Here is a 26,643-nt window from a genome sequence, read left to right as displayed (position 1 = left end):
GCCCCGGGGTCTTCCCACAGCAGCGCGCCTGGCTTCCGTCTTTTTACTGGGGGACACAGTATCCCCACACCGTGTGCCAGGCCCTGGGCTACAGCTGGGAGGGACGCGAAGCTCCCATGCCCTGGCGATCTCAGTGACCTTGGGGGGACAGGCCAGGCAGGGGACGCTGAGCCGAAGGGGCCGGGAGAAGGCGGAGCTACTGGTGCGGGCCATCGGGCCAGCTGCCGGCCGAGTGCTGCAGCAGGCGCCAGGCCCCCGAGGTGGGAGCCCAGCCTGGCCCGGGGTGGAGGAGGGCGGGTGGCTGCAGGGAGGTCCCGGGAGGCAGCCGAGGTCCTGCCGCGCTGGCGACCCCCATGCAGAGCAGGGCCATGCTCCACGCCCCGGGCAGAGAGGAGCTCAGCTGCCCTGCATGGACCGCAGCAGGGCCAGCTGAGGCTGGGCCTGTCAGGTGGGCCGAGTGGACAGGATGCCAGTGGCTTCCTTGCCAGTGGTCCTTTCCGGGTCTTTCTTCCTACATACCCCACACTCACACCTCTGTGTGTGGATGGAGCAGCTTCCCAGGTGTGAGGAGGCGCCAGGCTGTCAGCACAGCTGGACGTGCCCAGAGCCCCTGCTCCAGGAAGATGTTGGTCCTACGCAGGAGCCCCCCATTGGCCAGTCCAGGATGCTGCCGGCCTTGCCGCCCCTTGGGAGCCTCGTCCTTGGCGTGTTTCCTCGTGTCTCACGAGGCTTAGCGTCTTCCCAGGCCAGTAGCTCTTGCCTGGTGCTTCTCTGTGTGGAAACAGCCTGTTCTTAGTCTTCAGTCTCTCCCCAGATGTTAGCACCTTTCGTTCTTTATCACGTTAGCTAGAACTTCCCTGAATGTTGAAGACCGAGCGGTAGACGTGCTTATTTGTTCCTGACTTTCGCAGCAGAGAGCTGGCGATTGAGGTTCTCATGATTCGGGGCCAGTAAACAGCAGCTGTCTAAAACTACAGTGAGACGCTCTAACAGTCTTCCTCTGTGGCCCTGGTGTCTCCTCTCGGCATGTAAACTTTCTCTTCTGAAGATCTGATATTACAGCAGAGAGGTCCAAGACTAGCGTGACTTAGCGTCCTTCGCAGGAAACTGTTTGCTTTTTCCGTGGGTAGAATTTTCTTTTTCCTTGAAAACATCGTTTCATCAAGGCGCAGCTGGGCTCGACTCCTCACGTGATTTTGCTGGGTGCTCAGGGAGCCAGGCACATACAGATCTGTCTTCAGGATGGTTTCCTTCCACGTGTCTCTCTCTGTAGTTTCTGTCTCATCGTTATGGTGTCTTCTGCAGAAACAGCTGTTATCTGCAGGTAAAAAAAGGTGACTTTAACATCAGCCCTTTCCCTGGGCATGTTTAGAACGTTTCTCACTCTCATCCTTCCCGCTGCTGAGTCAAAACTTTATCTTTCTGATTCTCTGTTCTAATGTGACCCTTTCACCGCAGGTTGCAGCTTTAGCTCATCTGTTGTTACGTGTTTCATCGAATCCATCATTTCTTGATTTTGTCTGTGATACAGAACCGGCACTGTCCTAAGCTTCCTTGCTTCCTTGTGCCCTGGAGGTTGTATTTCTGTGGTCTTCATTGCACTTCTTTTCCAAAGCCGCACGTTGGCTCCTTTCTGCTGATTGGTTCGGGAACCAGGCAGGGTCTGATCAGACCTGCTGTTTTTGTTTTACAAAGAGTGCTGTGGTTGGATTCTGTGTGGGCCCCATCCTTGGGGAGGAGGGGGCCCTGAATCCAGCGCTGTCTCTTGCTGTGTGTGTGGCCCTGGGCAAGTCACTGCCTGTTTTCCCTGCAACGGGATCCTGATGCACTGTGGACAGTAACCATGGGGGTTACCCGAGCCAGCGCGTGCTACGCCCCCCACACTGTCTGCAGAGCCACCATCCGCCAGAGTCCTCTCCCTGTGGCCTCTAGTCCAGGCTCCCGAGCACGGGAAAGCTGAGGGGGCACATTCTGCCCTCCAGGGACACCGCCCCCCCCCCCCCCCCGCCGAAGGCACCGCTGCCCGGGCCCTCCAGCTCTCCTGCCACTGCTTGGGGCCAAGGCTGGTCTCTGGGGCCCACGTCTGTGTATCCCCCCACCTTCTGGCTTCCTGACCTCCAAGGTCAGGAGGAGAGTGGAGCCTGGGTTTATGCCCTGACCCCCAGGCTGCAGGCTGCCTGGTGCCCCTGCTTCAGTGGCCCCGCTGGCCCCTCCAGGCCCAGCGGGGAGGACAGCCCCCCCACACACACACTTGGTCTCCCCAGAGCTGCGCATCGTTTGCAGTTTCCTTAACCCTGACCACATCCTCTCGTGCCGGGCCTCCATCCAGCTCTCTACGGGTCTGCAGGAGGGTCTGTGTCCTGCCGGGACCCTGGGGAGGCACCCTCGGGGTCCTGCTTTCACCCTGTGACCTCTTGGTCCCCCGTCCTTAGGCTTCCCATGCAGCCTTCCTGCCCTGGGTCCTCGCTGTCTGTACTCACCCCAGCCTACAACCGGTCAGTCTCTCTCTCCAGCCCCTCTCCTCCCACCTACCCGCCCAGAGCCCCGAAGCAAAACTTTCTGTCCAAATTAACAAACGCAGTTCCCAGAGTCTGCTGCTTCCGACGCATCCGTGGCTCTGCATGGACCCCGCAAGGTGTGGGCCCCACGCTGGCCTCTTATGGACGCCCCCCGCCACCGTGAGGGCTCCCACCACCACCACCCCCAGCCTCATTTTCCCCTGAAGCCTTCCCGCCCGCAGCCTGGCTCTGGGTCTCCCCTAACGTGTGATGGCTGAGATTTCTGAGCTCCACTGCACCCCCATCCCCGGAGGGCCATCAGCAAGGGGGTGTCCGGGGCTGTGGCCGCCCTCACAGTTCAGGGCAGTTGGGGGCCCAGGGCACAGGAGCCACACCGCTGACCCCGCGTCCTCCAGCGAACCTGGAGGAGGCTTCCGACAGGGTGTCCCTCCTGGCGGGCCGCCTGCCCTCGCGTGCCTGACTACAGTCTCTGCTCTGCCAGCTCTGCTCCGGAGCCAGCATGAACGGATGTGCTGACTACACGCCCAGCCCCAGCAATCCCTCCGAGGAGCCCGCGGAGCCCCGGACCAGCCAAGCCGCCCTCCAGGAGGACATGGACATGGGCAGTGGCTCGAGTGGGAACGAGACCAATGAGAACGGCTCAACGGGGCGGGACTCGCAGGGCAGCGACTGTGACGACAGCGGCCGGGACCTGGGGCTGCTGGTTGGGCCGCGGGCCCATGGGTGGGTGTGGCTTGTTTTCTCAGAGTCTCACTCGGTGGTAATGGGAGTGCTTTTGCAGTCTTTAAGTCATGATGACCAAGTGTCTCAAGACTTTTGAAAATATTATTAACTCAGTTCAGTTTAGTTCAGTTGCTCAGCTGTGTGCAACTCTTTGCGACCCCATGGACTGCAGCACACCAGGCCTCCCTGTCCATCACCAGCTCCTGGGGCTTGCTCAAACCCATGTCCATTGAGTCAGTGATGCCATCCAACCATCTCATCCTGTCTTATTAACGCAGAACAACTAAATTCTCCTGAGGTCTGTCCTTCCTTATAACGGTGACATGGGTGTAGGATTGTGGTAGATGCATAATCTACCCGACAAGATCTCGGGAGGCAGAAGAGTCAGGTAACCCTGCATGATGCTGAGTGGTTTACAGACCATGAACTTGCTACTCTAGCCTAGGGTTTGTATCGCCCAGCACTTCCTTATCTGATATCCAGAGGTTTTCCGTTCGTTTTCTCTTTACCTCATGTTGTTCCTAATTGACTTGGGCGGTGTGGTCCAGCCTGTCATCCCTGGGTGGATGGGGAGGACGGAGATGGACACGCTCCTCTGAGTTTTGCATTTATTTTTGTTCTTTTAGTCCAGAAACCTTTGGCCTGATGATGGCGAAGTCTGAACACCACCTGTCCACCAGCGGCTGCAGGTAAGGCCAGTTACCACTCCCTCCATTCAGAGCCTTCAGAGAGGTCAAAAGGTTTGTCGTGAGATGAGGTTTTGGGGGTGAAGTGACTGTTTTTGAGCTTCTCTTGGAGCCCGTCAGTCTGAGCAGCGATGCCCTCTGTGAATCCAGCCTCCTCCTTTCAGACGACTGACCCCTCGGTCTACTCCAAGCCCCTGACTGTGCCCCAGGCCTGCAGCTCCTCTGGGTCTGACTTGGCAGGCCTTATCTGCACCTCAGACACGTACCTGGAACATTCCTGACCTCTTTTTTAGGTGTTTGTGACAAACATGTCCTTAATTTCATATTGACAGATGATTTCCCATCACCACTGGGGCAAAATTCAGACCTTAGTCCCAAGCCTGGGGGCGCTATGCCATCACCCCCGAGGCCCAATCCCATCACTCTCTGGATCCTCTGTCTAAACAGCCTGTCTCCCTCTGTCTCTGTATCCTTGGATTTGAAGATGCTCCTTGTAAACTGCGTCTCCTCTCCTCTCCTCTCTTCTCACTGTTCACATCCTGTCCCAGGACGCCGCCGTTCTGTACCCTGGGGTCTCCCTCACTCACTCCTTCTCTGTCTGAGACCAGAAGGAGGACAGCTCAGCAGTGGGGTGGGCTGGTCAGGCGGTGGGTGGACCACTAGGCCTTGCTGGTAGAGAAGAGCCAGCAGGAAGGATGCCGTCCAGCGTTCACCTGGTTAGAGCACTGCTGCTCCCAGGACGGCCCCTCTCCCTGCGAGCACACAGGCGTGTCTGCAGACAGTGCTGGTTTCACAGCTGGCAGGGCGCCTGTGCAGCTTGCATGCCCACGAAGAACGCGCAGACCACAGGGTCCTCGCGGCCAGAGGCACGGTGAAGGCAGCACTCAGGGTGCTCACGTCCTTCTTCAACTCCACAGCAGCCAGCAGTCCACCAAAGCCGATGCCCACAAAGAGCTCATCAAAACACTGAAGGAGCTGAAGGTCCACCTCCCCGCGGACAGGAAGGCCAAGGGGAAGGCCAGCACCTTGGCGACCCTCAAGTATGCCCTGAGGAGCGTGAAGCAGGTGAAAGGTAGGTGTTTGTTCCAACCTGTAGCAGTAAGTCTCAGATCTCCCCAGATCAGAGCTTAGACTGGATTGATTTTCTGAAATTCAGTCCTGAAATAGCATAAGGAAATCACAGAAGTCTGATGAAATAGCAGTTCGTTGAAAACCTCGGTTCATCAGAAGTTTTCTATTATACGTGACTTTTAGAGGAAAGAAAAAAAAATCAGGTAGAAAACCAGCCAATAAAGAAACCTGTTTATTAATGCAACATGGAGCTTTTGTACCCTGGTCTGGGGTCCTGTCACGTTCCGGAGTGTCCAGCGCCTTCCTGGCTCTGGCCAGAGAGTTCTGATGTGCGTGTGGGCTGAGGCTGTGAGCACCTCCCACACCCAACCCAGCCTGCCGCTGAGGGCTTACCTTTAAAAAGTCATGTGAGAAGATACAAAGAGGGTATTGCCTCATTTTTCTAAGTGTGTTGAGTTTCTCCTGTGGTGGTCTTCCTGCCAGGAAGGCGGGAGGGCAGGCCCTGTGCCCCTTTCCATCCCAGACAGTAACAGCCTGCGTGATCCACATGCCACTTCCCTCTGTGGGTCTGTTCGGATTTTATCATTAGATGGAAGAACACGGCAGAGCTTTCAGAACCGTCAGCAGAAGCGAAGGGTTTCCCTGGTGGCTCAGCGGTAAACAATCCACTTGCAATGCAGGAGATGCGAGGTCGATTCCTGGGTCATGGGAGGGCATGTCCTGGGAGGGCATGGCACCCCCCTCCAGTATTCTTGCCTGGAGAATCCCATGAACAGAGGAGCCTGGCAGGCTATAATCCTCAGGATCACAAAGAATCTGGACACGACTGAAGTGACTGAGCATGCACACAGCAAAATCGGCTGAGGCCTTTACCTGAGCTGGCACGTGCTGGACTCTCCACAGAGGTGGTGTGGGAATTTACTGCAAACACTGCAGGCTCCAGCATGCTTGTGTCCGCAAGCTCAGATGCCTTACATTTCAGTAAATTCCACATCCCATAAATAGCTCCCAGTGAGCTTAGTCTTCCTTCAGCAGCTCTGTGACCTGGCCTTCCACCGAGCCGGTGCCCCTGCCCTGGGTCTCAGGTAACCACAGGTGCCCCTGTTTCCGGGCAGGTAAGGAAAGCGTGACCCGCAAGAGCCGCCAGCGTTCCTAGTGCACTGTTCCGCCTGAAGCCCACCCCCGGGAGTCCAGGCCCAGGACACCGCGCCTGGGGTCACCTCTAGATGGTTTAGCTGCGGAAGTTGGTCAGCCTGGGCTCCGCTCACCTGGGGCCCCTCTGGCAGAGTGGCTTTGTCAGCCTGTACGGGTCCCAGGATGAGTGGTCAGCATCTTCGGTTCTCTTGTGAATACTTTGTTCCCTGGGTTATTTCCATGCCAGTTGTGTTTCTAAGAGTCGAGTCTGTCCAGATGGGAGCATCCGGTCGCCGGGGGGGTGGGAACAGGGGGCTGTCACATTGTCCTGCCTGGAAACAGCGGTGTGTGATAGCATCACGAAGACAGGCCTGTGGGGGACACAAGCTCAGGTGGGCTGTGTGGTCATGTTTCTGAGAAGTTCCTGAGAATGATTTAAAAGATTCGGTGATCAAAGGCCTTCTGATTTTTCAGGGGAAAAAAACCTGGATTTCTGTTTGTTCAGCCTTTACTCTTTGTGTTCTCTGCCCAGTTTCTCACGAGAAGGGCAGAGCCCTCAGGCATGAGTTAGGCACTGCGCTCAGCCCTCCCCGTGGTCTCTCCGCAGCCAACGAGGAGTACTACCAGCTGCTGATGTCCAGCGAGAACCACCCTTGCAGCACCCACGTGCCCTCTTACACCGTGCACGAAATTGAGGGCGTCACCTCCGAGTTCATCGTGAAGAATGTGGTGAGCGCCTGATCCAAGCCCAGAAAGCTCACCTCCTCTGGCCAAGTCTCCCTGGGGGAGCCGGCCGAGCCCTGGCTTCATAGCAGCAGGGCCGCGAGTTTCAGGAAATGGGTTCCTTACTTTAAAAAAAAGAGCATAAGTCAGGGATTCAGAAGCAGCGGCCATGTGCCAGCCGGTGCCGCTCTCTGAGGCCGACCCCTCGCAGCCCAGCCGACTCCACCCCACACCTGAGGGTGTGGGAGTGAGCCCCCAAAATAGGGGGGGGCCCCACGTGATGGGGGAAGGGGAAGGACACAAGTAGCCCGTAGGTGGGGCCCACCCTGAGGTCGGGGAAGGGGGGTGAGTCACTCCCAGTTCTCAGTCGGGAGAGCAGACTTAAGGGCAGGTGGGGACCCACAGGTCCCAGAAGCACAGCAGGGCTGGCCTGGAGAAGGAAGGGACTCCTGACTCTCCGAGGTCACTCCCCCAGTGCCCCCGCTGCAGCTTAACCCCGGGGAGCCCCTTATCCCCTGGGGAACCCCAGCCCTGAGCTCAGAGGGCCAGCTGGCCAGGAGAGCCTGAGTTTGGGCCGGGGCGCCACGGCCTCCAGCCCCCCAGGCAGCCTCTGAGCCCGGGAGAGACATGCGCTGCAAAGGGTCGTGGCTGACAGTCGGGGGGAGCGGGGGTGAGGCCCCTGCCACCTCCCGGGTCACCTGGGCGGGCCGCCAGCAGTGCCATGCCCAAAGACAGGGCAGGCGACAGCTGCAGAGGATTCCCACAGGCGGGGTTCTGCTTGGCAGTGGAACCCCACGGGTTTTTCCAAACAGTATCCCATTGGGACTCTGTATATGTGAGAGAAGAAGTCCAGCCACTGTGGTCCAGGCCGGGGAGAGGGGTCCAGAGGCTTCCCCGACCCTTCACTTGTCCTGCTCCCTGCCCATCCCTCGGTCTGATTCTGGAGGGACCCCAACTCCGGGGGGTGACCTGTCCAGTCCTCTCCTGCCTGGCTTCACCAAAGCCACGTTCTCCGCGTCCCAGGATATGTTTGCGGCCGCTGTGTCCCTGGTGACCGGGAAGATCCTGTACATCTCTGATCAAGTGGCCTCCATCTTTCGCTGTAAGAGGGACACCTTCTACGACGCCAAGTTTGTGGAGTTCTTGGCACCCCATGACGTGAGCGTGTTCCACAGCTCCACCACGCCGTACAAGCTGCCGCCCTGGAGCGACCGCCGCCAAGCAGGTGAGGGCCCTTCTCCCTGGGCAGCATGGGAGGAGGACTCGGCCCAGCAGGGTGGGGGCCGGGCAGGGTGACCCCTGATGTGGGGCCGCTGCCCGCCTCCCCTCCACTGGACTCCACTGCAGTCCCCCAGTGTGCCCTCCCAAAGGGACCGGCGTGTCTGTCCCAGGTGAAAGATTAAAGGTTGTCTGCTCAGAATAATTTAGGGAAAAAGTCCTTGTAGATTTCAGAAAGGGAAAACGGCTTCAGAAGACTTTAAGGGATGTCAGGTGTTTTGGAAAGGAAGGTGATGGAAGCTGAAGTCTGGAGGCGAGGCTACAGGGAGGGGGGAAGGACAGAGGCACATCTGGAAGGCTTCCTGCAGGCGGTGTGGTGATGTCAGCGCAGAGGGGAAGCTCAGCACCTCCGCGAGGCTGCTTCGTGAACACAGACCACGCCGTCCTCCCAGCTCAGACCCAGCTGGGTGTTCCGGGCTCCGTGGGCTCCAGTCTGCACCACGGCGGCTGCATGCCCAGGCCCCGGGGCTCCCAGCCCGCCCTACTCTGCTCCTGGCCACAGGCTCTCACGGCCAAGTGTCATGTGTGCTTGTCCTGCAGTGTCTGTCCATCTGCGCCTGGACGGTCATTAGCCCCTCTTTGGGCTCTGAGTTCTCGAAGCTGACATGGACCTGAAGAGGAGAAGCCCCAGGGAGTCAGGAGAGACAAGCAGGAAATGGACGGGACCAGGAGTGCTCCAGACAAGCTGAACCTCAGTCATGATCTCGACCAAGAGCCAGCCCTGGCTGCGTCCCCCAAAACTGACTCCTGTCCTTGACTCCTGGATGAGGTCTCTGCTCTCATCAAGATGCTCCTCCACCCACGTCCACCTCCGCCTGGGCCTCGGGTCCCTCCATGCCGTGGTGCTCCCCTCCCCTGCTTCCGGGCAGCAAGGCCGTCACCATCGCTGTCAGAACCCCAGTTCAGCAGCTGTTCCTACATGAGCCCAGACAACCTGGGCCAGAGCACAGTTTGCTCCCAGGTTGACTCATAACGAGGGGACGCTCGCATCACATTTCAGGGGTCGAGCCGTCTGCTTTCTCCTGAAGCCCCAGCCCAGGAGCTGTGCAGCCAGCTCACTCAAGACTGTGGCCAGTGTTAGGAGGACTGCTCAGCTCGGGGTCGCTGCAAGGAGGGAGGGAGCTCTGCGTGCGGGCTCACAGCGTGAACGGGCTGGCACCGTCCCCCTGGGGTGCCTGGGGCTGAGTCTTTATATGAATAGAAAATAAGGCCTTTCCAGGCCAGTAATTTTATATCATTTTCCCTAACCAGTAATTGTCTACTTTTCCTTGCGTTTTGTTGTTGTTGTCGTTGGTTTCTTTGTTTTGAGTAGAGGAAGCTTTATGAGAACGACCAAATTAAGATTTCTTTTCTTAAGTTGTGTTTATTATGAAAACACTGTTCTTTCATCTCTAATGAGATCATCGGGTTGAACTCATATTTTTGCTAGACATTTAAATTTTAAAGTAAGGATTGATGTAAGCTGTAAAATGCCCTGAGTTGCTTCTATTACAAAACAATAGAATGGGAAAGACTAGAGACCTCTTCAAGAAAATGAGAGATACCAAGGGAACATTTCATGCAAAGATGAGCACAATAAAGGACAGAAATGGTATGGACCTAACAGAACCAAAGAATATTAAGAAGAGGCGGCAGGAATACACAGAACTGTACAAAAACGGTCTCAATGACGCGGATAACCATGATGGTGTGATCATTCACCTAGAGCCGGACATTCTGGAGTGTGAAGTCAAGTGGGCCTTAGAAAACATCACTATGAACAAAGTTAATGGAGGTGATGGAATTGCAGCAGAGCTTTTTCAAATCCTACAAGATGATGCTGTGAAAGTGCTGCACTCAATATGCCAGCAAATTTAGAAAACACAGCAGTGGCCACAGGACTGGAAAAGGTCAGTTTCCATTCCAATCCCCGAGAAAGGCAGTGCCAAAGAATGCTCAGACTACCGCACAGTTGCACTCATTTCACATACTAGCAAGGTAATGTTCAAAATCCTTCAAGCGAGGCTTCAAAAGTATGTGAACCAGTAACTTCTAGATATTCAAGCTGGATTTAGAAAAGGCAGAGGAACCAGAGATCAAATTGCCAGCATCTTTTGGATCACAGAAAAAGCACGAGAGTTCCAGAACTCTCTGGAACATCTGCTTTATTGACTACACTAAAGCCTTGACTATGTGGATCACGACAAACTGTGGAAAATTCTTCAAGAGATGGGAATTGCAGACCACCTTACCTGCCTCGTGAGAAACGTGTATGCAGGTCAAGAAGTGACAGAACTAGACATGGAATAATGGAGTGGTTCCAAATTGGGAAAGGAGTACATCAAGGCTGTATGTTGTCAACCTGCTTATTAACTTCTGTGGAGAGTACATCATGTGAAATGCCGGGCTGGATGAAGCTCAAGCTGGAATCAAGATTGTTGGGAGAAATATCAATAACCTCAGATATGTAGATGCCACCACCCTTATGGCAGAAAGTGAAGAGGGACTAAAGAGCCTCTTGATGAAGATGAAAGAGGAGAGTGAAAAGCCTGGCTTAAAACTCAACATTCAGAAAACTAAGATCATGGCATCTGGTCCCATCCCTTCATGATAAATAGATGGGGAAACAATGGAAACAAGGACAGACTTATTTTCCTGAGCTCCAGTATCACTGCAGATGGTGACAGCAGTCATGAAATCAAAAGACACTTGCTCCTTGGAGGAAAAGCTGTGACAAACCTAGACAGTGTAATAAAAAGCAGAGTTGTCACTTCGCCAACACAGGTCCCTATAGTCAAAGCTATGGTTTTCCAGTAATCAGGCACAGATATGAGAGTTGGACCCATAAGGAAAGCTGAGCGCCGAAGAACTGATGTTTTCGTAATGCCTGAGAAGACGCTTGTGAGTCCCTTGGACTGCGTGGAGATTAAACCAGTCAATCCTAAAGGAAATCAGTCCTGAATATTCATTGGAAGGACTGATGCTAAAGCTGAAGCTCCAGTACCTTGGCTACCTGATGCGAAGAGCCGACTCATTAGAAAAGACCCTGATGCTGGGAAAGATTGAAGGTGGGAGGAGAAGGAGATGACAGAGGATGAGATGGTTAGATGGCATCACTGACTCAATGGATGTGAGTTTGAGCAAGCTCCCGGAAATGGTGATGGACAGGGAGGCCTGGCGTGCTGCAGTCCGTGGGGTCGCAAAGAGTCAGATAGGACTTAGCAACTGAAGAATAGCAATCCCCCCAGAAATGTTTGGGTTGAGATACTTGGGTGTTTACATGCAAACACTCTGCCCACCAGTGAGTACACGTCCCAAGGTTAAATCTGTCACTAGCTGGTGTGTTTGGGGCAGTGCTGTTAGCACGGCGTGGTTTGGTGAGTGCTCGCTCGTGAACTAGACCTCACCTCGGTCAGGACTGAAGTCAGAGGTCTGTACCCCGAGGGCTCCTCTCCGTGGCAGGTAAACCGGCTTCACACCCTGACTCTCGATTCTCCTGCTCCTGCCTCGTCTGTGGGCAATAAAAGCACCTTCCGGGGTCAGCCGTGTGACGGGCGGAGTGACTGGGACTTTCTCTTTCAGACTCTTTTACTCAAGAATGCATGGAGGAGAAGTCTTTCTTCTGCCGTATCAGGTGAGCCCAGCTCCTGAAGGTGGGGAAGAAGTGGGAGTGCCCTCGCCCCGCCGCCCGCCCAGGCCCCGTTCTCTGGGGCGGAGGCTCAGCAGGGGCACCTCTGCCGCACGGCACGCCTGGTCCTGAAAAGTCCGCCTGAAGACACGCTTGCATAGGCCAAGCCGCTCTGTCTTGTTTCACTTGTTGGCCATGCTGCTCAGCTTGTGCGGCCTTAGTTCCCCGCCCAGGGATCGGACCGGGGCTCTGGCAGTGCAAGCAGTAAGTCCTCACCACTGGCCTGCCAGGGAAGTCCCGAGCCTCTTGTTAAATGTGCTCGGAGAGTTAGGAGAGATGGGTCAACAGTGCGGTGACTGAGCTGCTCCTCATGAAGAACGTCAGCCTGGGCAGCCCAGACTTACAGTCCGTCACCTGGGAAACTGGCCAGCTTCCCCCCGCCCTGGAAAGGCATGAACCCCAGGTTCTGTGAGGACCCCAGAAGCTCGTGTAGCCTTTGGTCTGAGTGTGTTTTCTCAGGGAGAGCCCACAGCTTTCCCCTCAGGTTCTGTGAGGACCCCAGAAGCTCATGAAACCCTTAGTCTAAGTGTATTTTCTCAGGGAGAGCCCATAGGTCTGTGGCCCCAAATCAAGGGACCCGTTGAACATCCGTCTGTAGTGTCAGGAGTGGCCCCAGCAGAGTCGCGTACCCTCAGGAGTTGGGGCCAGGACCCCCGCACTGGAGCAGCAGCCCTTCCCCCAATTAAAATGCAAACTGCCCCAGAGAAGGGCCCCTGAAGCACTCCCATTGCTCAGGCCAGTGACTGTCTGATGGTCCCCTCGCTGTCCCCAGGCGTCTGAGGGCAAGGACAGAGGAGCAGGGTGGTGGGTCGCAGACCCTCTTGCAGGCTGGAGGCACAGATCAGAGACCGAGGGAGCGTGCCCGACTCGGCCTGGGTGAGGGGCCCAGTGAGCGGCCCGGCTCGGCTCCGTGGACATCTGTGCAATAAGTAGAGGATGCTGAGACACGGCAGCGCTGCTGGGGGAGAGGTAACCAGCAACAGAGGACGGGTCCTTCTGCCCTAATCCCCGGCCTCTCCTCCCACCCTCCTCTGCAGTGTCGGCAAAAACCACGAGAGCGAGGTCCACTACCACCCGTTCCGCGTGACGCCCTACCTGGCCCAGGTGCGCGAGCGGCAGGGCGCGGAGAGCCAGCTGAGCTGCGTGCTGCTGGCGGAGAGAGTGCACTCGGGCTACGAAGGTAACGCGGGCCAGCCTGCGCCCCGGCTTCCGTCCGCGGCTCAGAGCCGCGTCTGTAAGGCGGGCTCCCGGCCCCCCCGCCTCTCCCCGCCCCAGGCAGTCTCCTCTCCCTCCAGATCGGTCGGCACCCACCTGTGTCACTGTAGCCCGTCCACACCCCCTCCCCTGTCGGCCAGAGGCACTAGGCCCCGCATCTCTCGCTGGGTCCAGGCGTGGCTGGACCGTGGGTGCCCTCCCCTTCCCCACCACAAATTATGTTCTAATATAACTACATTCAAGTCAAAAGTCTGTGCAAAATTCTTTTCTTTCAGCCCCTAGAATCCCTCCTGAAAAGAGAATTTTTACGACCACACATTCGCCAAACTGTCTATTCCAGGATGTGGACCAAAGGTAAGCCAGGCAGCAACCCCCCCATGCTCACCTCCCCCTCCCGCTGGTCTTGGAGTCAGTGCTGTACCCTTCACAGCAGCAGCTTCCCCGCCCCAGACAGTTCGTGTCTCATCACTGTCTTGGTAGTTACTTAATAACCAAATAAAGCTGAATGAACTTTCATGATTTTGATGTTGAAGCTATTTAGTTAAAGCTTAGGCTGCATGTTATACGTAATAATCAATGAAAACACTCAGCTATACGTAGACAATGAAATAATTATGGAATCACACTAAAACCTCCTAAGGTATGGACGCTACGTAGATGAGACATGCTGGGGAGCTGGTCATCATTCTAGTTGAGCTTGTCTACATACCCTTGTTTAAACCTTGTTCAAAAGTCGGGCGCACACGTCAAGGCTGGTGTGGCCAGGGACCACACGCCTGGACGGTGCTAGGACTGAAGCTGAAGGCACCCTGGCAGGGCCCCAGCAGAGGTGCGTCCCCAGCCTGCCTGCCACGGGCCGCTGCGGGGAGCGGCCACCACCGTACCTCTGCCCAGAGCCCTCCCGCGCTCCCCGCCCGGGTCCTCGGTGCAGGGTGCTGTAGTCGGTGCCCGTGGCCCTGCTGGGCTCAGGAGCACTGACCGTTCTGAGGGCTCTGGGTTCACTGGCCTGGCTCAGGGTCCCCGTGTGACTTCCTCAGCTCCTAGGCACATGCATGAAGACATACAGGATGCTGCTGCTGCCGCCAGCAGGGCTGGGGAGAAGTCTCCTGGGGAGACCCACAGGGAGCTTGCTGGGCTTTCTGCAGGGTGTCTGTGCAAGGTTAGGCCCCCCACCGCCTGCACCAGGCCCAGGGACACCGGGTGCCCCCCGCCCCTGGCTGCAGGTGGCCTGCTGGGAAGTTCTGCTCTCTGGCAGCCACGCCCGTCAGCCTCCCCCGCCCCAGGCTGCTCAGCTGTGCACAACCAGCCACCTGCAGCTTCCAGGAGCAGGTTCCAGGCCCCGCCTCCCTGGGGACAGGATCCTGGAGGCTGGGGCCTGGGAGCTGCATTTGTGAAGCAATCGCAGGATAGTTTCTATTCCTCCAAAAGCCTAAGCATTCCTGTCTGCAGCCGCCCCAGGTGTTTACTCATTTGTGTGCAGGAGGCCTGGTGAGCTGGTCACTGTGGGCCAAGAGGCTGCAGAGCCTGGCTCAGCAAAGCCCAGCAGACAGTCCAGCCCATGGAGCCCAGGCTGGCCAGGGCTCCTTCCCCCTCCTCCTCCCCTTCCCCTCCTCCTCCCCACTGGACAGGCCTCGACCAGGATGTGCTGTACATCCTGTCCAAAGGAGAATACCAGGCCCAGAACGTGCCCCAGGCAAGGAGGAGGAAATTAAAGAACTCCCACGAGGAAGTTCTCCCCACACAGAACAGGGAGGCTTTGCTCTAAGGGAAGAACAAGCTGCTCCATGTGAGCAGAAGTCAGCTTGAGAAGCAGCTGCTGGGATGAAAGGGGACCGGCCTGAGAAGGGAGACTGAGATGCCGCTCGCAACAGGACCTGAGCCACCAGAGGGTGCTGGACTCACAGAGGGGACAGGACGCACAGAGGCAGGAGGGGGACTGCAGAAGTTCAGTGTAAAACATTGCCCAGAAAGCAAGACAGCTGCACCCAGGGAAGACCTGATGGGCACAGGGCAGGGGCCCAGCCGGCGACGGCAGCTCCTGGGGACCAGACGCAGTGGCCACAGGTAGGGCAGGAGGATGCCTGGAGCTGGGGAGATGCCCATGGGCAAGGCTGCCCTGGTCCAGGCAAACTTGCTTTAGAAAGTCCGTGTCAAGCCACGTCTGGCCAAACTTGCTATTGCTAAGTCACTTCAGTCGTGTCTGACTCTGTGCGACCCCATAGACAGCAGCCCACCAGGCTCCGCCATCCCTGGGATTCTCCAGGCAAGAACACTGGAGTGGGTTGCCATTTCCTTCTGGCCAAACTTAGGACACACTAAAAGGAAAAGATCTTAGAAGAAGAAAACAAAAACGTCATCATGATGGACTCTTTCAGGAAATCAGGTCTCAGCACTGAGCCTGTGACGGGCAGGGCCCTGTAGGACCCAGCTTCTGGTCGCAGACCCTCAGGATGCAGCATGCTTGGTTTGCTAGTTAATGAAAGCCTGACTGTTGCCTCGTCAGCACCGGTACCCAGATTTGGTCTTTAGGGGACTCAGAGCCGGCCTCGTCCTGGAGATGACGGGCCAGCTGCCGCTCCTGGAGGCCGTGCTCTGGCCGGCGTGCTGAGCGCGGCCGTGACCCCGTGCTGCTTGCCTTGCAGGGCCGTCCCTCTCCTGGGCCACCTGCCCCAGGACCTGATCGAGACCCCCCTCCTCGTGCAGCTGCACCCCAGCGACAGGCCGCTGATGCTCGCCATCCACAAGAAGAGTAGGTCCCCTCCTCGAAGTCCTTCCTGGGGGCGCAGACAAAGCTGGTGCAGTCTGGGGGTGTCTTCCCGAGGTCAGCACCCGCCAGGACTGGTCCCGGGGACTGCGGGCGAGGGCTACCCCACCGCCTGCCTGAGTCCTGGCACTGTCGGTCGGTCGAGAGTAGCCCACGGCCTGAGTCCTCGGTGTCCTGTTTTGACTGTTGGCTGCGCCAGCAGGCAGGAAGAAAGGAGACAGGGTCAGCTGGTGGGGCGTGGGGGAGTAGGGCGGTTGGCCCAGGCCAGGGGAGTGGATGACCCCGGTCCTACAAGCCCACAGACAGGCAACACTGAGATCCCACTGGGAGAAGACCAGTGAGGCTCGCAGGGGCGTGTGTCCTAAAATCCGCTAGGACACTGCTGCAAGCAGCGCCGCGTGCAGCCTAAGGCAAAACAGAAGGTTCACAGAGGTGGCTTTGAAGAGGTATTGGTGTCTCCTGAGTTTTCACATGATTCCAAAATTAAGTGCCTCTCCATGTGTCTTCTACTGCAAGCACCAGCTGCATTTGTTCACATCCTGAACTCTGTTCTCCCTCCCCTAGTCGTGCAGTCCGGGGGGCAGCCTTTCGACTACTCCCCGCTCCGTTTCCGTGCCCGAAACGGGGAGTACATCACGCTGGACACCAGCTGGTCCAGCTTCATCAACCCCTGGAGCAGGAAGATCTCCTTCATCATTGGGAGACACAGAGTGAGAGTGTGAGTGCTCCCAGGGCCTGGGGCGGTGAGGGAGCTGGTGGGGGGCCAGACCCAGGTCACCTCCCACCATGGATCTGCCCCCCGCCCCCGGTGGGCGGGGCCTCGTTCAGGGGGACAGCGAGTGGGAGGAGGGAGTGAGGAGCGGGCAGGTGGCAGCCTGGGAGGTCTGCAGGGAGGAGAGGCAGGGGCCCGACTCATGGAGACAAATGGAAACCGCGCAGGGGGCCTCTGAACGAGGACGTGTTCTCTGCTCCGCTGGGCCTGGAGGAAAAGGCCCCTCAGCCCGGCGTCCAGGAGCTCACGGAGCAGATCCACCGGCTGCTGCTGCAGGTGGGTGTGCTGCCCCCCGCCCCCCAGACAGCCCGGGGCTGCCCCCAGGCCAGGGCCCACCCTCCTTCCCAGGCCCATCTCCTGCCCCCTGGTGCTGGTGTCCACAACCCGCCCCCCCTGGGCAAGTGGCTGGAGGGTGTGGTCCTCATGGGTGGAGGTGGGTGGGAGTGTCCCTCCAACTTGGGAAGCCAAGCTGGCCCCAGGGGTGGAGAAACCCCCTCCCATCCTTAGGGACACAGCCCTCAGGAAGAATCCCTGTGAGCACGTGGGCCCCGGGGGAGCGACTTCCTGCTTCTCGGTTCCCAGGGGCTGGGGGTGCTGTCAGGCACCTTGTTTTGTCTCTGAACCCCGTGGCCATGGATTCCCTGGGGACTGGGATCCAGGCCCGGCCCCATGGCTGGAGGCGGGGAGCCCACTGCTGCCCAACCCTGGGTCCGAGCCCGGCCCCACCTGGTGCCCCCCGAGGGCCGCCCCCCGTCCCCTGCCAGCAGGTTACGGCCTCTCTGAGATTCGGTGGGGGGGCCACACCCCACCTGTCCAGACTCCTCCTGCCACTGTCTCCGCAGCCCGTGCCCCACAGCGGCTCCAGCGGCTACGGGAGCCTGGGCAGCAACGGGTCCCATGAGCATCTCATGAGCCAGACATCCTCCAGCGACAGCGCCGTCCAGGAGGACCCCCGCCGGAGGAAAGCTGTACGTGCCCCGAGGTCCCCCTCTGCCCATCACCTGTGACGCGGGTGACCATGTGCTCTGAGACCAGTCCTCGCTGGGGCCAAGCCTGTCCGACCTCAGCTGCTTCTGGCTTCTCTAAACTCGGCTCACCTGGGACTCACTCTCTAGCCTTGAAAGGGTGGGAGCACTGCAAGCTGTGGCTACAGGTTTGGGTGAGAACTATTTAAAGCAGGCAATCAGACAAAAGTGAAGATCAAACTGAAGGATTAGGGTTAGAAAGAAGAAAGTATAACCTAACGTTCAGATAAAACTGAAGATCAAACTGAAGGATTAGGATTAAAAAGAAGAAAGAGTAGCCTAACATTCACTTTATTTCTTATTATTCTTCAGAATCGTAAAATCTGCTTTGTTTGGGTCTCAGATCTCATTTCGAACTTGCTTCTCTGTTCCTGGGGTTAGTTGGGCTTTTCTTTCTCAGCCTGTAGGGCACAGGTTGCAGGGTCTCCTGGGGTGAATAATGTGTTCATTTGTTTTTGTTTTTCTTCAAGGAAATTTGTAAAAATGGTAACAAGGCCAAAAGCAAAATTCATTACCCTGATGAATCTGGAGAACAAAAGAGCAAGCCTGCTTCAGGTACCAAGTGATCCAGCATTTCCTTAGTGAGGCTTCAGCGTGGCAAGACGGGGAGGCGGGTGTGACTCAAGCTCTGGATGCAGGGAATTTCCCCTTTGAGTTGGGCCATTCGCTTCTGTGCTGACACAGGGCTCAGCCTGGGATCCACACCACAGCCCCTGTCCCGGGGGCCCGGCCCCCGGAGGCCCACGAGGTGTAGCCAGGTGTGCGCCTCTGCCCCACGACCCCCTCGTCCCACTCTGCAGAGTGGCCCTGAGCCACGTGAGCAGATGCTTGCCCGGGGGCTGCCCAGCTGTCCCGCAGACAGTCCAGGCCCAGCTGCCTGAGGTGGGGGTGCCGGCTCTGCTCCTGGGTGCCCCACCCTGCACCCCAGGCCTGATCCCACTCACCACGTGGCGAGTCACGTTGGAAGAGACCAAACCTTCCGAGGCCAGGAATATCGATGGACCACAAAGCTCCTGTGATCTTCAGGGGTTCAAGTAGGAATTGGCCTTTCCCACTGCTGAGTCCCTGAACCTGGGGACAACCCTGACCAAGTGGGGATGAGAGAGCTCCCTCCGCTGACCCGGCGGGGTGACCTGAATCCCAGGCTGGCCTGGCAGGGTGGCATGAATCCCAGGCTGGCCCGGGGTCTCTGTGTCTTTGAGGCATTTGCTGAGCCCCGGTCTTCTCTTTCAGTAGAATTGAAATGCTTTGTAACCTTAGAGTGGGCACTGGGGGAAACAGGTATTAATGGAAAGAATGATGTTGTTGCTCCAGAAATGCAGAGCGGTTCCCCGACTCTGATGAAAGCTGCTGCGGCTGTGGAGAAGGACAGCTCCAGGGCCAGCCCGCCCGAGGTCAGCCCTCCCAAGGAGCTGGCCTGCAGGGACCCGCCGGCCGGCTCCTACCAGCAGATCAGCTGCCTGGACAGCGTCATCAGGTGCGGCCCTTCTGGCCTCCCTCCCCACCAGCGGCACCCGCGGTCGGACTCTCGGTTACATGAAGCCCTTTCCAACCCCCCGCAGGTACCTGGAGAGCTGCAGCGAGGCGGCCACCCTGAAGAGGAAGTGCGAGTTCCCTGCGCGCCTCGCCACGCCCCAGGCCAGTGACAAGCGCCAGGCCCTCGCTGCGGGCCCCGGGCTGCACGCTGCAGGTACCGTGTCTGCTTGAGCTGTACCCAGCACTTACCCCTCTCTCGGGATCAGGCCTTATCTGAGCACCCGGGGCCCCTTCTCCCTTCCCCTGTGGGTTCTGAGCGGCCTCAGGGACACGTGTCGGGGTGTCAGCTGTTGATTTAAATGACCAAAATGGCTCAGAACTTTCTTACCAGCTGGAGGTAGAGGGGACTGGACTTAGAGGACAGGATCCCCCGGGCTGCTGGAAGCCAGGGTGTCGTTCTCGGGCGGGCCTGTTTCCGTGGCGTCTCAGAGGAGGACTGGCCTCTGAGTGTCAGCGGCCCCAGGAGTCAGAGATCGGATGTGCGGCTATCGCTGGTGGTCCTCAGCAGGACCACAAGCAGGGTCTCCACGGTTGATGGAAGCCTGGGCGACTGGTGAGGCCTGTCCCAGCCTGCAGGGGAAGCCCAGCTGCTCTCCTGCCCTCGGCAGAGGGGCCCTGGCCGCAAGGCGGAGCTCCCCACAGGCCCCGGCAGAGGCCCTGAGCCCAGGCGCCTGCCTCCTCCCAGAGGACTCAGGGTGTCAGCGTGCCGTCATCCCCATTTCTGAGTCTCTGCTTCTGTGCCATTCCCTGGAGGACACGGCGTCCCCTGGCAGGTCGAGTGCAGACTTGAGCCCCGGGGTCCTGGAGCGCCCCCTCGGCTGGCCTCCGTGCTTCTTGTCCTAGCAGCTCGCCCTTACCGCGGTTTGTGTCTGCTTCCGTTTTCTCCTGCAGAGGCAGCATCGCCCTCCCCGATGAAGGGCCGCACGGACGTGAGTGCGCGCCTGACGTCGCTGACGCTGCCTGGCAAGGCGGAGAGCGTGGCGTCCCTCGGCAGCCAGTGCAGCTACAGCAGCACCATCGTCCACGTGGGGGACAAGAAGCCGCCGCCCGAGCTGGGTACGCGCGCCGCGTCCTGGCGACCGCGGGAGCAGTCTGACGCTGACCGTGGAGAGCAGGGGCTTGACGCCCGCCCCCAGATCCTAAGTGTATCTGAGTGCAGGCGCACCCACGTGGCCCAGTAAGCGGGTGTCCAGGAAGTCCAGGCACGTGCCATGCAGGGTGGGGGTGGCAACACCCGCCCCCGCCACAGCCCGGCTCCCCCTGTGACAGGCTCAGGTGTCAACATGGAGGGGCTTCCTGGGACCGAGCAGTGATGCCAGGATTCCCCTTTGGTTGGGGCCGAGAGAATCCCAGGGACGAGGCCCCCCGACCTCCCGACTGCCATGGGTGGGGTGGCGAGCCTGGCCCTCCCGTTGAAGGACAGGAGCCAAGACAGGACAGCTAAGGGCGATACGCTGAGCTGTCCTTCAGACACCTAGAGGAGAACCAGCTTGAACCTGTTCTTTGCTTGGAAGAAGGGCATGATGAGGGAGAGAGTCCACATCAGAGGGCCAGTGGCCAGCCCCCCTCAGGATGGCCTGTAGTCCCACGGGCCCCATCCTGCCTGCCCCCACGGTTCTGCTGACCACACTGTCAGGCCTGTGGTCCTACGCCAGGACAGGGCCGGGTACCTCCTGTGCTCCGAAAGCCCAAGACAGCCTGGAGTGTCTTCACTGTCAGAGGCTGAAACTCCAGGTGCCCCCAGGTTAGAGGACAGCTCAGTTTAGGGGCTCAGATTCCAGAGCCCCCACATGACGTGTCTTCATGTCCCCACTTGTTGGCTTTGGTTGGTAGCTTTCTCAGAAAGCTGAGCAGACGCATCTTGAGCGTCAGCCCCATGCTGTGGGCATTGTGCGGGAGTCTTCTGTGGGAGACTCTGTCCTTTGTGGGAGTGGTGCACGTTTTCTCAGCCCTTCTCGGGCAGAAGGGCCCTTGCGGATGAGAGCTCCGCGTCCGCTATTCCAGAGCCGCTGGGAGATCCTGCTGCGAGCGGGCCCGAGTCTCTGGAGTGCCCAGTGGGCCCTGCGCTGCCCTGTGGCCTCAGCCAGGACCAGGAGGCCTTCCGGAAGCTGGGCCTCACCAAGGAGGTGCTGGCCGCCCACACCCAGAAGGAGGAGCAGAGCTTCCTGCTGCGGTTCCGGGAAATCAGGAAACTCCATGTTTTCCAGTCTCGCTGCCATCATTATCTGCAAGAAAGGTCCAAGGGGCACTTGAGCGACAGAAGTAAGTGACGACATCTGAACTAAAAGTGGGTTTTAACTTTGTTCTTAACGCTGCTGTGTCCCATGCTGCTTTCAGACGGTGAGCGCCCCTCCTTAGGACACGGGCGTTTGTAAGATGCCGTTGGAGCTTGAGCACTGACACTCGCGGGGATGTCACCTGTGTTCCCACGGGAACTGTGCTATAAACAGTGGTGACAGGCCCAGCCCACCCCGTGTGAAACTCAGGGCCGGGCGACTGCCCTCCTGCCTTGCCAGGCATTCTCTGCCTGGGTGACCCCACCCCCCCCCTTCCCTCCCTCAGAGAACCAGGTGGGCGAATTCACTGCCCAGGGAAGGAGCATTTGACGTCAGGCTCCTGAGGAAGGAGGGATCCCGGATGACACTGCAGGAGGAAAGGGTGCCCTTCTCCTCAGAACGCACACCCTCCTGGCGGGTTGGCCTCGCTGCTGCCATGCAGACTCCAGAGCCAGACAGAGCCCGGGGGGTGTGAAGAGCCAGCACGGGGCTGTGGTGGAGCAGGCTGGCTTCCTCGCCCCTCATCTGGTGCAGGAGCCGGGCTCCCAACCCACAGCCGCCTTCCTGGGCCCTGCGGTCAGGGCCGAGCTGATCGGAGATGCCAGCTCTCCCCTGGGCTCCAGGCCCCAACCCAAGGATCAGAGCTACGAGCCCAGGGGGCCCACACCGTGAGGGCCCAGCTCCCCTGGCCTCTGGGCAGATGTGCTGAGACGGGTGTCCCAGGAGTGAGAGGCTGACCCTGTACTGGAAGATTATACCATTCCCGCTCTCCTTTCCTCCTTCCTGCCTGGACCCAGGGTTACTGAAGGTGCACAGGGAACCTCTGTGGAAACCAGGAACCAGGCCCCCACCCCCGCAGCCCGGAAGCCCGGCTTGGTGCAGAATCCCAGCACCTCCTGCCCCCTCGGTCCGGCAGTTTCTGCAGTGCCCAGGCCGCACAGCTGTCCCCAGCAGCCCTGCCCAGACCCCGGGTTGGTACCCCGGAGCCCAGCACTGCAAGTCCTAGTCACAGCGGGAGATAGACTCTTGTAGGAAGAACACCAGACAGACAGAGTGACGGCAGAACCTCCACCCACTTGGCCGTTCGCCTTGGCCTGAACCGTCTGCTCTGGCACGTGGCACAGCCGGCAGGGGACGTCCCCACACGCCCACGGCCAGGGCCCCCAGTTACCCTCTGTGACGTGAGAGGGAAAGCGGAGGTCCTGGGCCCGTCCCACTGCCCGTGCCCCACCTACCAGGCTCGGGGTGCCCCCCTGGCCCACAGCACCCCCAGCACAGTCCTAGCCGGGGCCCAGGGGAGGTGGGGGACATGCCCCATGTCCCCCACACCACAGGTGGAGTCCCTGCAGCCTCCTGAAGATGGCCCCTCTCAGCAGGTCTTGGATCAGAGGAAGACCTGTGTTCCTTCGGCCCTTTGACTTCACGGGCATGGACATAGGCTCCTTTGGCAGATGAACCAGGAAACATCTCTTTTTAAGAGAGATCTCTTAAAAACATCTCTTTTTAAAAGTTTGTAAAGTTGAGATATGAGGTTACATAAAATCAGTGGTTCTGCCTTTCAGTTCAGTTCAGTTGCTCAGTCATATCCTCTTTGCAACCCCATGAACCGCAGCATGCCAGGCCTCCCTGTCCATCACCAACTCCCAGAGCTTACTCAAACTCATGTCCATTGAGTTTGGTTGATGCCATCCAACCATCTCATCCTCTGTCGTTCCCTTCTCCTCCCACCTTCTGTCTTTCCCAGCATCAGGGTCTTTTCCAATGAGTCAGCTCTTCGCATCGGGTGACCAAAGTATTGGAGTTTCAGCTTCAACATCAGTCCTTCCAATGAACATTCAGGACTGTTTTCCTTTAGGATGGACCAGTTGGATCTCCTTGCAGTCCAACAGACTCTCAAGAGTCTTCTCCTACACCACAGTTCAAAAGCATCAATTCTTCGGTGCTCAGCTTTCTTTATAGTCCAACTCTCACATCCATACATGACTACTGGAAAAACCATAGCCTTGACTAGACGGACTTTGTTGGCAAAGTAATGTCTCTGCTTTTTAATATGCTGTCTAGGTTGGTTATGGCTTTTCTCCCAAGGAGTAAGCATCTTTTAATTTCACTGTGTCAGTCACCATCTGTAGTGATTTTGGAGCCCCCCAAAATAAAGTCTGCCACTGTTTCCATTGTTTCCCCATCTATTTACCATGAAGTGATGGGACCAGATGCCATGATCTTAGTTTTCTGAATATTGAGTTTTAAGCTGTTTCACTCTTCTCTTTCACTTTCATCAAGAGACTCTTTAGTTCTTTGTTTTCTGCCATAAGTGTGGTGTCATCTGCATGTCTGAGGTTATTGATATTTTTCCCAGCAATCTTGATTCCATCTTATGCTTCATCCAGCCCAGTGTTTCTCATGATGTACTCTGCATATAAGTTAAATAAGCAGGGTGACAATATACAGCCTTGACGTACTCCTTTCCCGATTTGGAACCAGTCCATTGTTCCATGTCCAGTTCTAACTGTTGCTTCTTGACCTGCATACAGGTTTCTCAGGAGGCAGGTAAGGCGGTTTGGTATTTCCAACTCTAAGAATTTTCCACAGTTTGTTGTGATCCACACAGTCAAAGGCTTTAGTATAGTTAATGAAGCGGATGTTTTTCGGGAATTTCCTTGCCTTCTCTATGATCCAGCGAATGTTGGCAATTTGATCTCTGGTTCCTCTGCCTTTTCTAAACCCAGCTTTTATATTTGGAAATTCTTGGTTCACGTACTGCTGAAGCTTAGCTTTAAGGATTTTAACTCTCATTGTGTTCCTATTATTTTAGCTGCTCCTGGACTAAGAAATACCTCTGGAGTAGACTCCTCTTGGAAAAAAACCGGGAAGAACCGAAAACTGAAATCCAAACGTGTCAAGCCCCGCGAGTCCTCGGGCAGCACCGGGTCTGGGGGGCCGGCGCCCCAGCGCCTCCCACTGGTGGGCCTGAACACCACGGCCTGGTCCCTATCGGACACGTCACAGTCCAGCTGCCCAGCGATGCCCTTCCCTGTCCCAGTGCCAGCCTACTCCCTGCCCTTGTTTCCAGCCCCGGGAATAGTGACCGCACCAGGGACCGTGACCACAAGGTCCGGGGCTGCCCACACCGACCTTGCGGTGCCCGTGGATGCCCAGCAGGCGCTCAGGGTCCATCCCCCACCATTCGCCAGCCCCTTGGCCCCGGTCGTGGCGTTGGTCCTGCCCGGCTACTCCTTCTCCCCGGTGACCCCAGCCTTGCCCCCAGCCTTCTTCCCCAGCCAGCCGAACTTTGCATCTGAGATCCCTCCTGCCTCACAGCCCGAGTTCTTCCCCGATCGGACCTCAGCCCCCAAACAGCCGTGCCCGTGTGCCCCAGCAGAGCAAGGGCCGCCCATGTCGCGCGTGGCCACCCCAGGCACCCCGGCCCCCTCCGCTGGGCCCCCAGACAGGACCTCCCCGCCACTCTTCCAGTCCCGCGGAAGCTCACCGCTGCAGCTCAACCTCATGCAGCTGGAGGAGGCCCCTGAGGGCCCCGCAGCAGCCACGGGGGCCACGGGGACCGTGGGTGCAGGCGCCAACTGCAAACCTGGCTCATCCTGGGACTGGCAGCCCAAGTCGCCCCAGACTGTAAGCACCTCCTGATGCCCTTTGTCTAAAGCAGGTGGCGAATTCAGGTACTGGGGCGGGCCATGCACACCCTCATGCCCGACGTGGGTGGCCCCCACCCCGCAGTTCTGCCAAACCGCTTTAGTCTGGATGCAGATCCGTGTGCTAGACACGAGCATGTTCCCAAGGCCCCGTCACAGTAGACCTGTGACCTTAACCGTCCTGGGACCTGAAGAGAGAGAGATGGCCAGCAGATGCAGTGTCCAGACGGCCACAGGGACTTCATCACCCATCGTCAGGGGCCTCAGGGTGTTAGGTGGACACTTGGGAGGATGGAGCCGTCAGGTTAAACACCAGAGCAGAGGCTCCTCGGAGTGGGGCTGGAAGCAGAGGGGCCCTGGTGAGGCCTGGAGCTGCGGGGTGCTGGAAACTGCTGCTCTCAAGCCCCGCCCTCCCAGGGTGAGGACACGGGCACGTTTGCTTACTTGGTTCATGATACGGCTGTGTGTGATTTCCAGCTAACACGTCTGTGTTCTGAGAGCCAAGGCAGTGCTGTCCATGAGCTATCCCCCCACACCTGGCCTGTGTCCAAGGCAGGGCAGTCTGTGAGCCCGCCAAAGCAGGGCTGCGTGGACCCATCCCCCCGCCTGTGTCCAAGACGGGGCCACCTGGGTTCCCACTCCCCACCTGTGTCCAAGGCAGGGCCACCTGGGTTCCCGCTTCCCGCCTGCGTCCAAGGCAGGGCCACCTGGGTTCCCACTTCCCACCTGTGTCCACGGCGGGGCCACGTGCCCCCCCACCTGTGCTCCGGGAGAGGAGGTGGGGACAGGGACCCCCAGCACCTCTGCTGCCCGCCTGGCCTGCATTCTGGGCGCTCCCAGGCCAGGCCCCTGGTGCCCAAGGCTGCCCCTGCTTAGGGTGTAGAGCCCTGCCACTCTGAGGGCACCTCTGGGTGCTGTTGAGGCATGGTCCTGCTTCCGTGTGCACTCGGTGGAGAAATAAGCATAAAGCTTGGATCCCTGCCAGGGCTCTAGGAGCCACCGTCCCTCGAGGGACTCTCCCCAAATGGAATCTAATCAAACGTCTCCTTTCTGCCTCCGAGAAGCGGGCTGGGTCCCAGGAACCCCAGGGTCTGTGCACACGGCCCACAGAGAAAGGGCCAGCACCCAAGGAGCCTCCGTCCCCTCGCCCAGCCCCGCTCTGTGTGGAGACCTGACTGGGTGTCCCCCCTGTCCCCCCAAGCGCGAGGAGCCAGCGGACGCCCTGAACAGCGACGCGCTCTCCTCGTCCAGCGGCTTGCTGCGCCTCCTGCTGCATGGGGACCTCTGCTCGGCCACGGGCTCCGCGCTGTCTGGGAGCCAGGCCTCCGCCACCTCCTGCTCCCTGGCCTCCGGCTCCCTGGGCTGCGATGCATCCAGAAGTGGGCCAGGTACATGGAGGGCACCGGGAGCCCTGAGTGGAGTGGGGGGCGCAGTTGACGTATGTTTAGAAGATCCCCACGTGAGGCACCTGGGTATCCTTGGCTCTCTGCGTCCGAGGGCACCAGTCGCCCCCAGAGCCTCAGGCTGCTGCTTGCAGGGCCCAGCATCGGGGTCCTGACCGCGCGTCTTCCGGCTGCACCCCGAGCGGCTCCTCGGAGCCTCACAGG

General features: G+C 58.4%; 1 protein-coding gene across 1 annotated transcript in view; it reads left to right on the top strand.

Annotated features, from left to right (window-relative positions):
* The window catches only part of PER2 (period circadian regulator 2), a 39,835-nt gene that overhangs the window by 6,831 nt on the left and 6,361 nt on the right, over window positions 1–26,643 (top strand). Inside the window, exons 2-20 of the mRNA XM_043877008.1 lie at window positions 3,001–3,242; window positions 3,869–3,931; window positions 4,846–5,000; window positions 6,741–6,862; window positions 7,880–8,081; window positions 11,696–11,747; window positions 12,839–12,981; window positions 13,292–13,370; window positions 15,659–15,765; window positions 16,345–16,498; window positions 16,720–16,828; window positions 17,395–17,520; window positions 18,048–18,132; window positions 18,892–19,054; window positions 19,140–19,267; window positions 20,005–20,169; window positions 21,118–21,375; window positions 24,202–25,016; window positions 26,238–26,424. Of these exons, the coding sequence (XP_043732943.1) occupies window positions 3,019–3,242; window positions 3,869–3,931; window positions 4,846–5,000; window positions 6,741–6,862; window positions 7,880–8,081; window positions 11,696–11,747; window positions 12,839–12,981; window positions 13,292–13,370; window positions 15,659–15,765; window positions 16,345–16,498; window positions 16,720–16,828; window positions 17,395–17,520; window positions 18,048–18,132; window positions 18,892–19,054; window positions 19,140–19,267; window positions 20,005–20,169; window positions 21,118–21,375; window positions 24,202–25,016; window positions 26,238–26,424 (3,337 nt within the window). The 5' untranslated portion in view covers window positions 3,001–3,018. The remainder of the gene's footprint in view (window positions 1–3,000; window positions 3,243–3,868; window positions 3,932–4,845; window positions 5,001–6,740; window positions 6,863–7,879; window positions 8,082–11,695; window positions 11,748–12,838; window positions 12,982–13,291; window positions 13,371–15,658; window positions 15,766–16,344; window positions 16,499–16,719; window positions 16,829–17,394; window positions 17,521–18,047; window positions 18,133–18,891; window positions 19,055–19,139; window positions 19,268–20,004; window positions 20,170–21,117; window positions 21,376–24,201; window positions 25,017–26,237; window positions 26,425–26,643) is intronic.

Source organism: Cervus elaphus, chromosome 20 (genome assembly GCF_910594005.1).
Source record: "Cervus elaphus chromosome 20, mCerEla1.1, whole genome shotgun sequence".
In the NCBI taxonomy this organism is placed as follows: Eukaryota; Metazoa; Chordata; class Mammalia; order Artiodactyla; family Cervidae; genus Cervus; species Cervus elaphus.
This window is presented reverse-complemented; position numbering and strand designations above follow the sequence as displayed.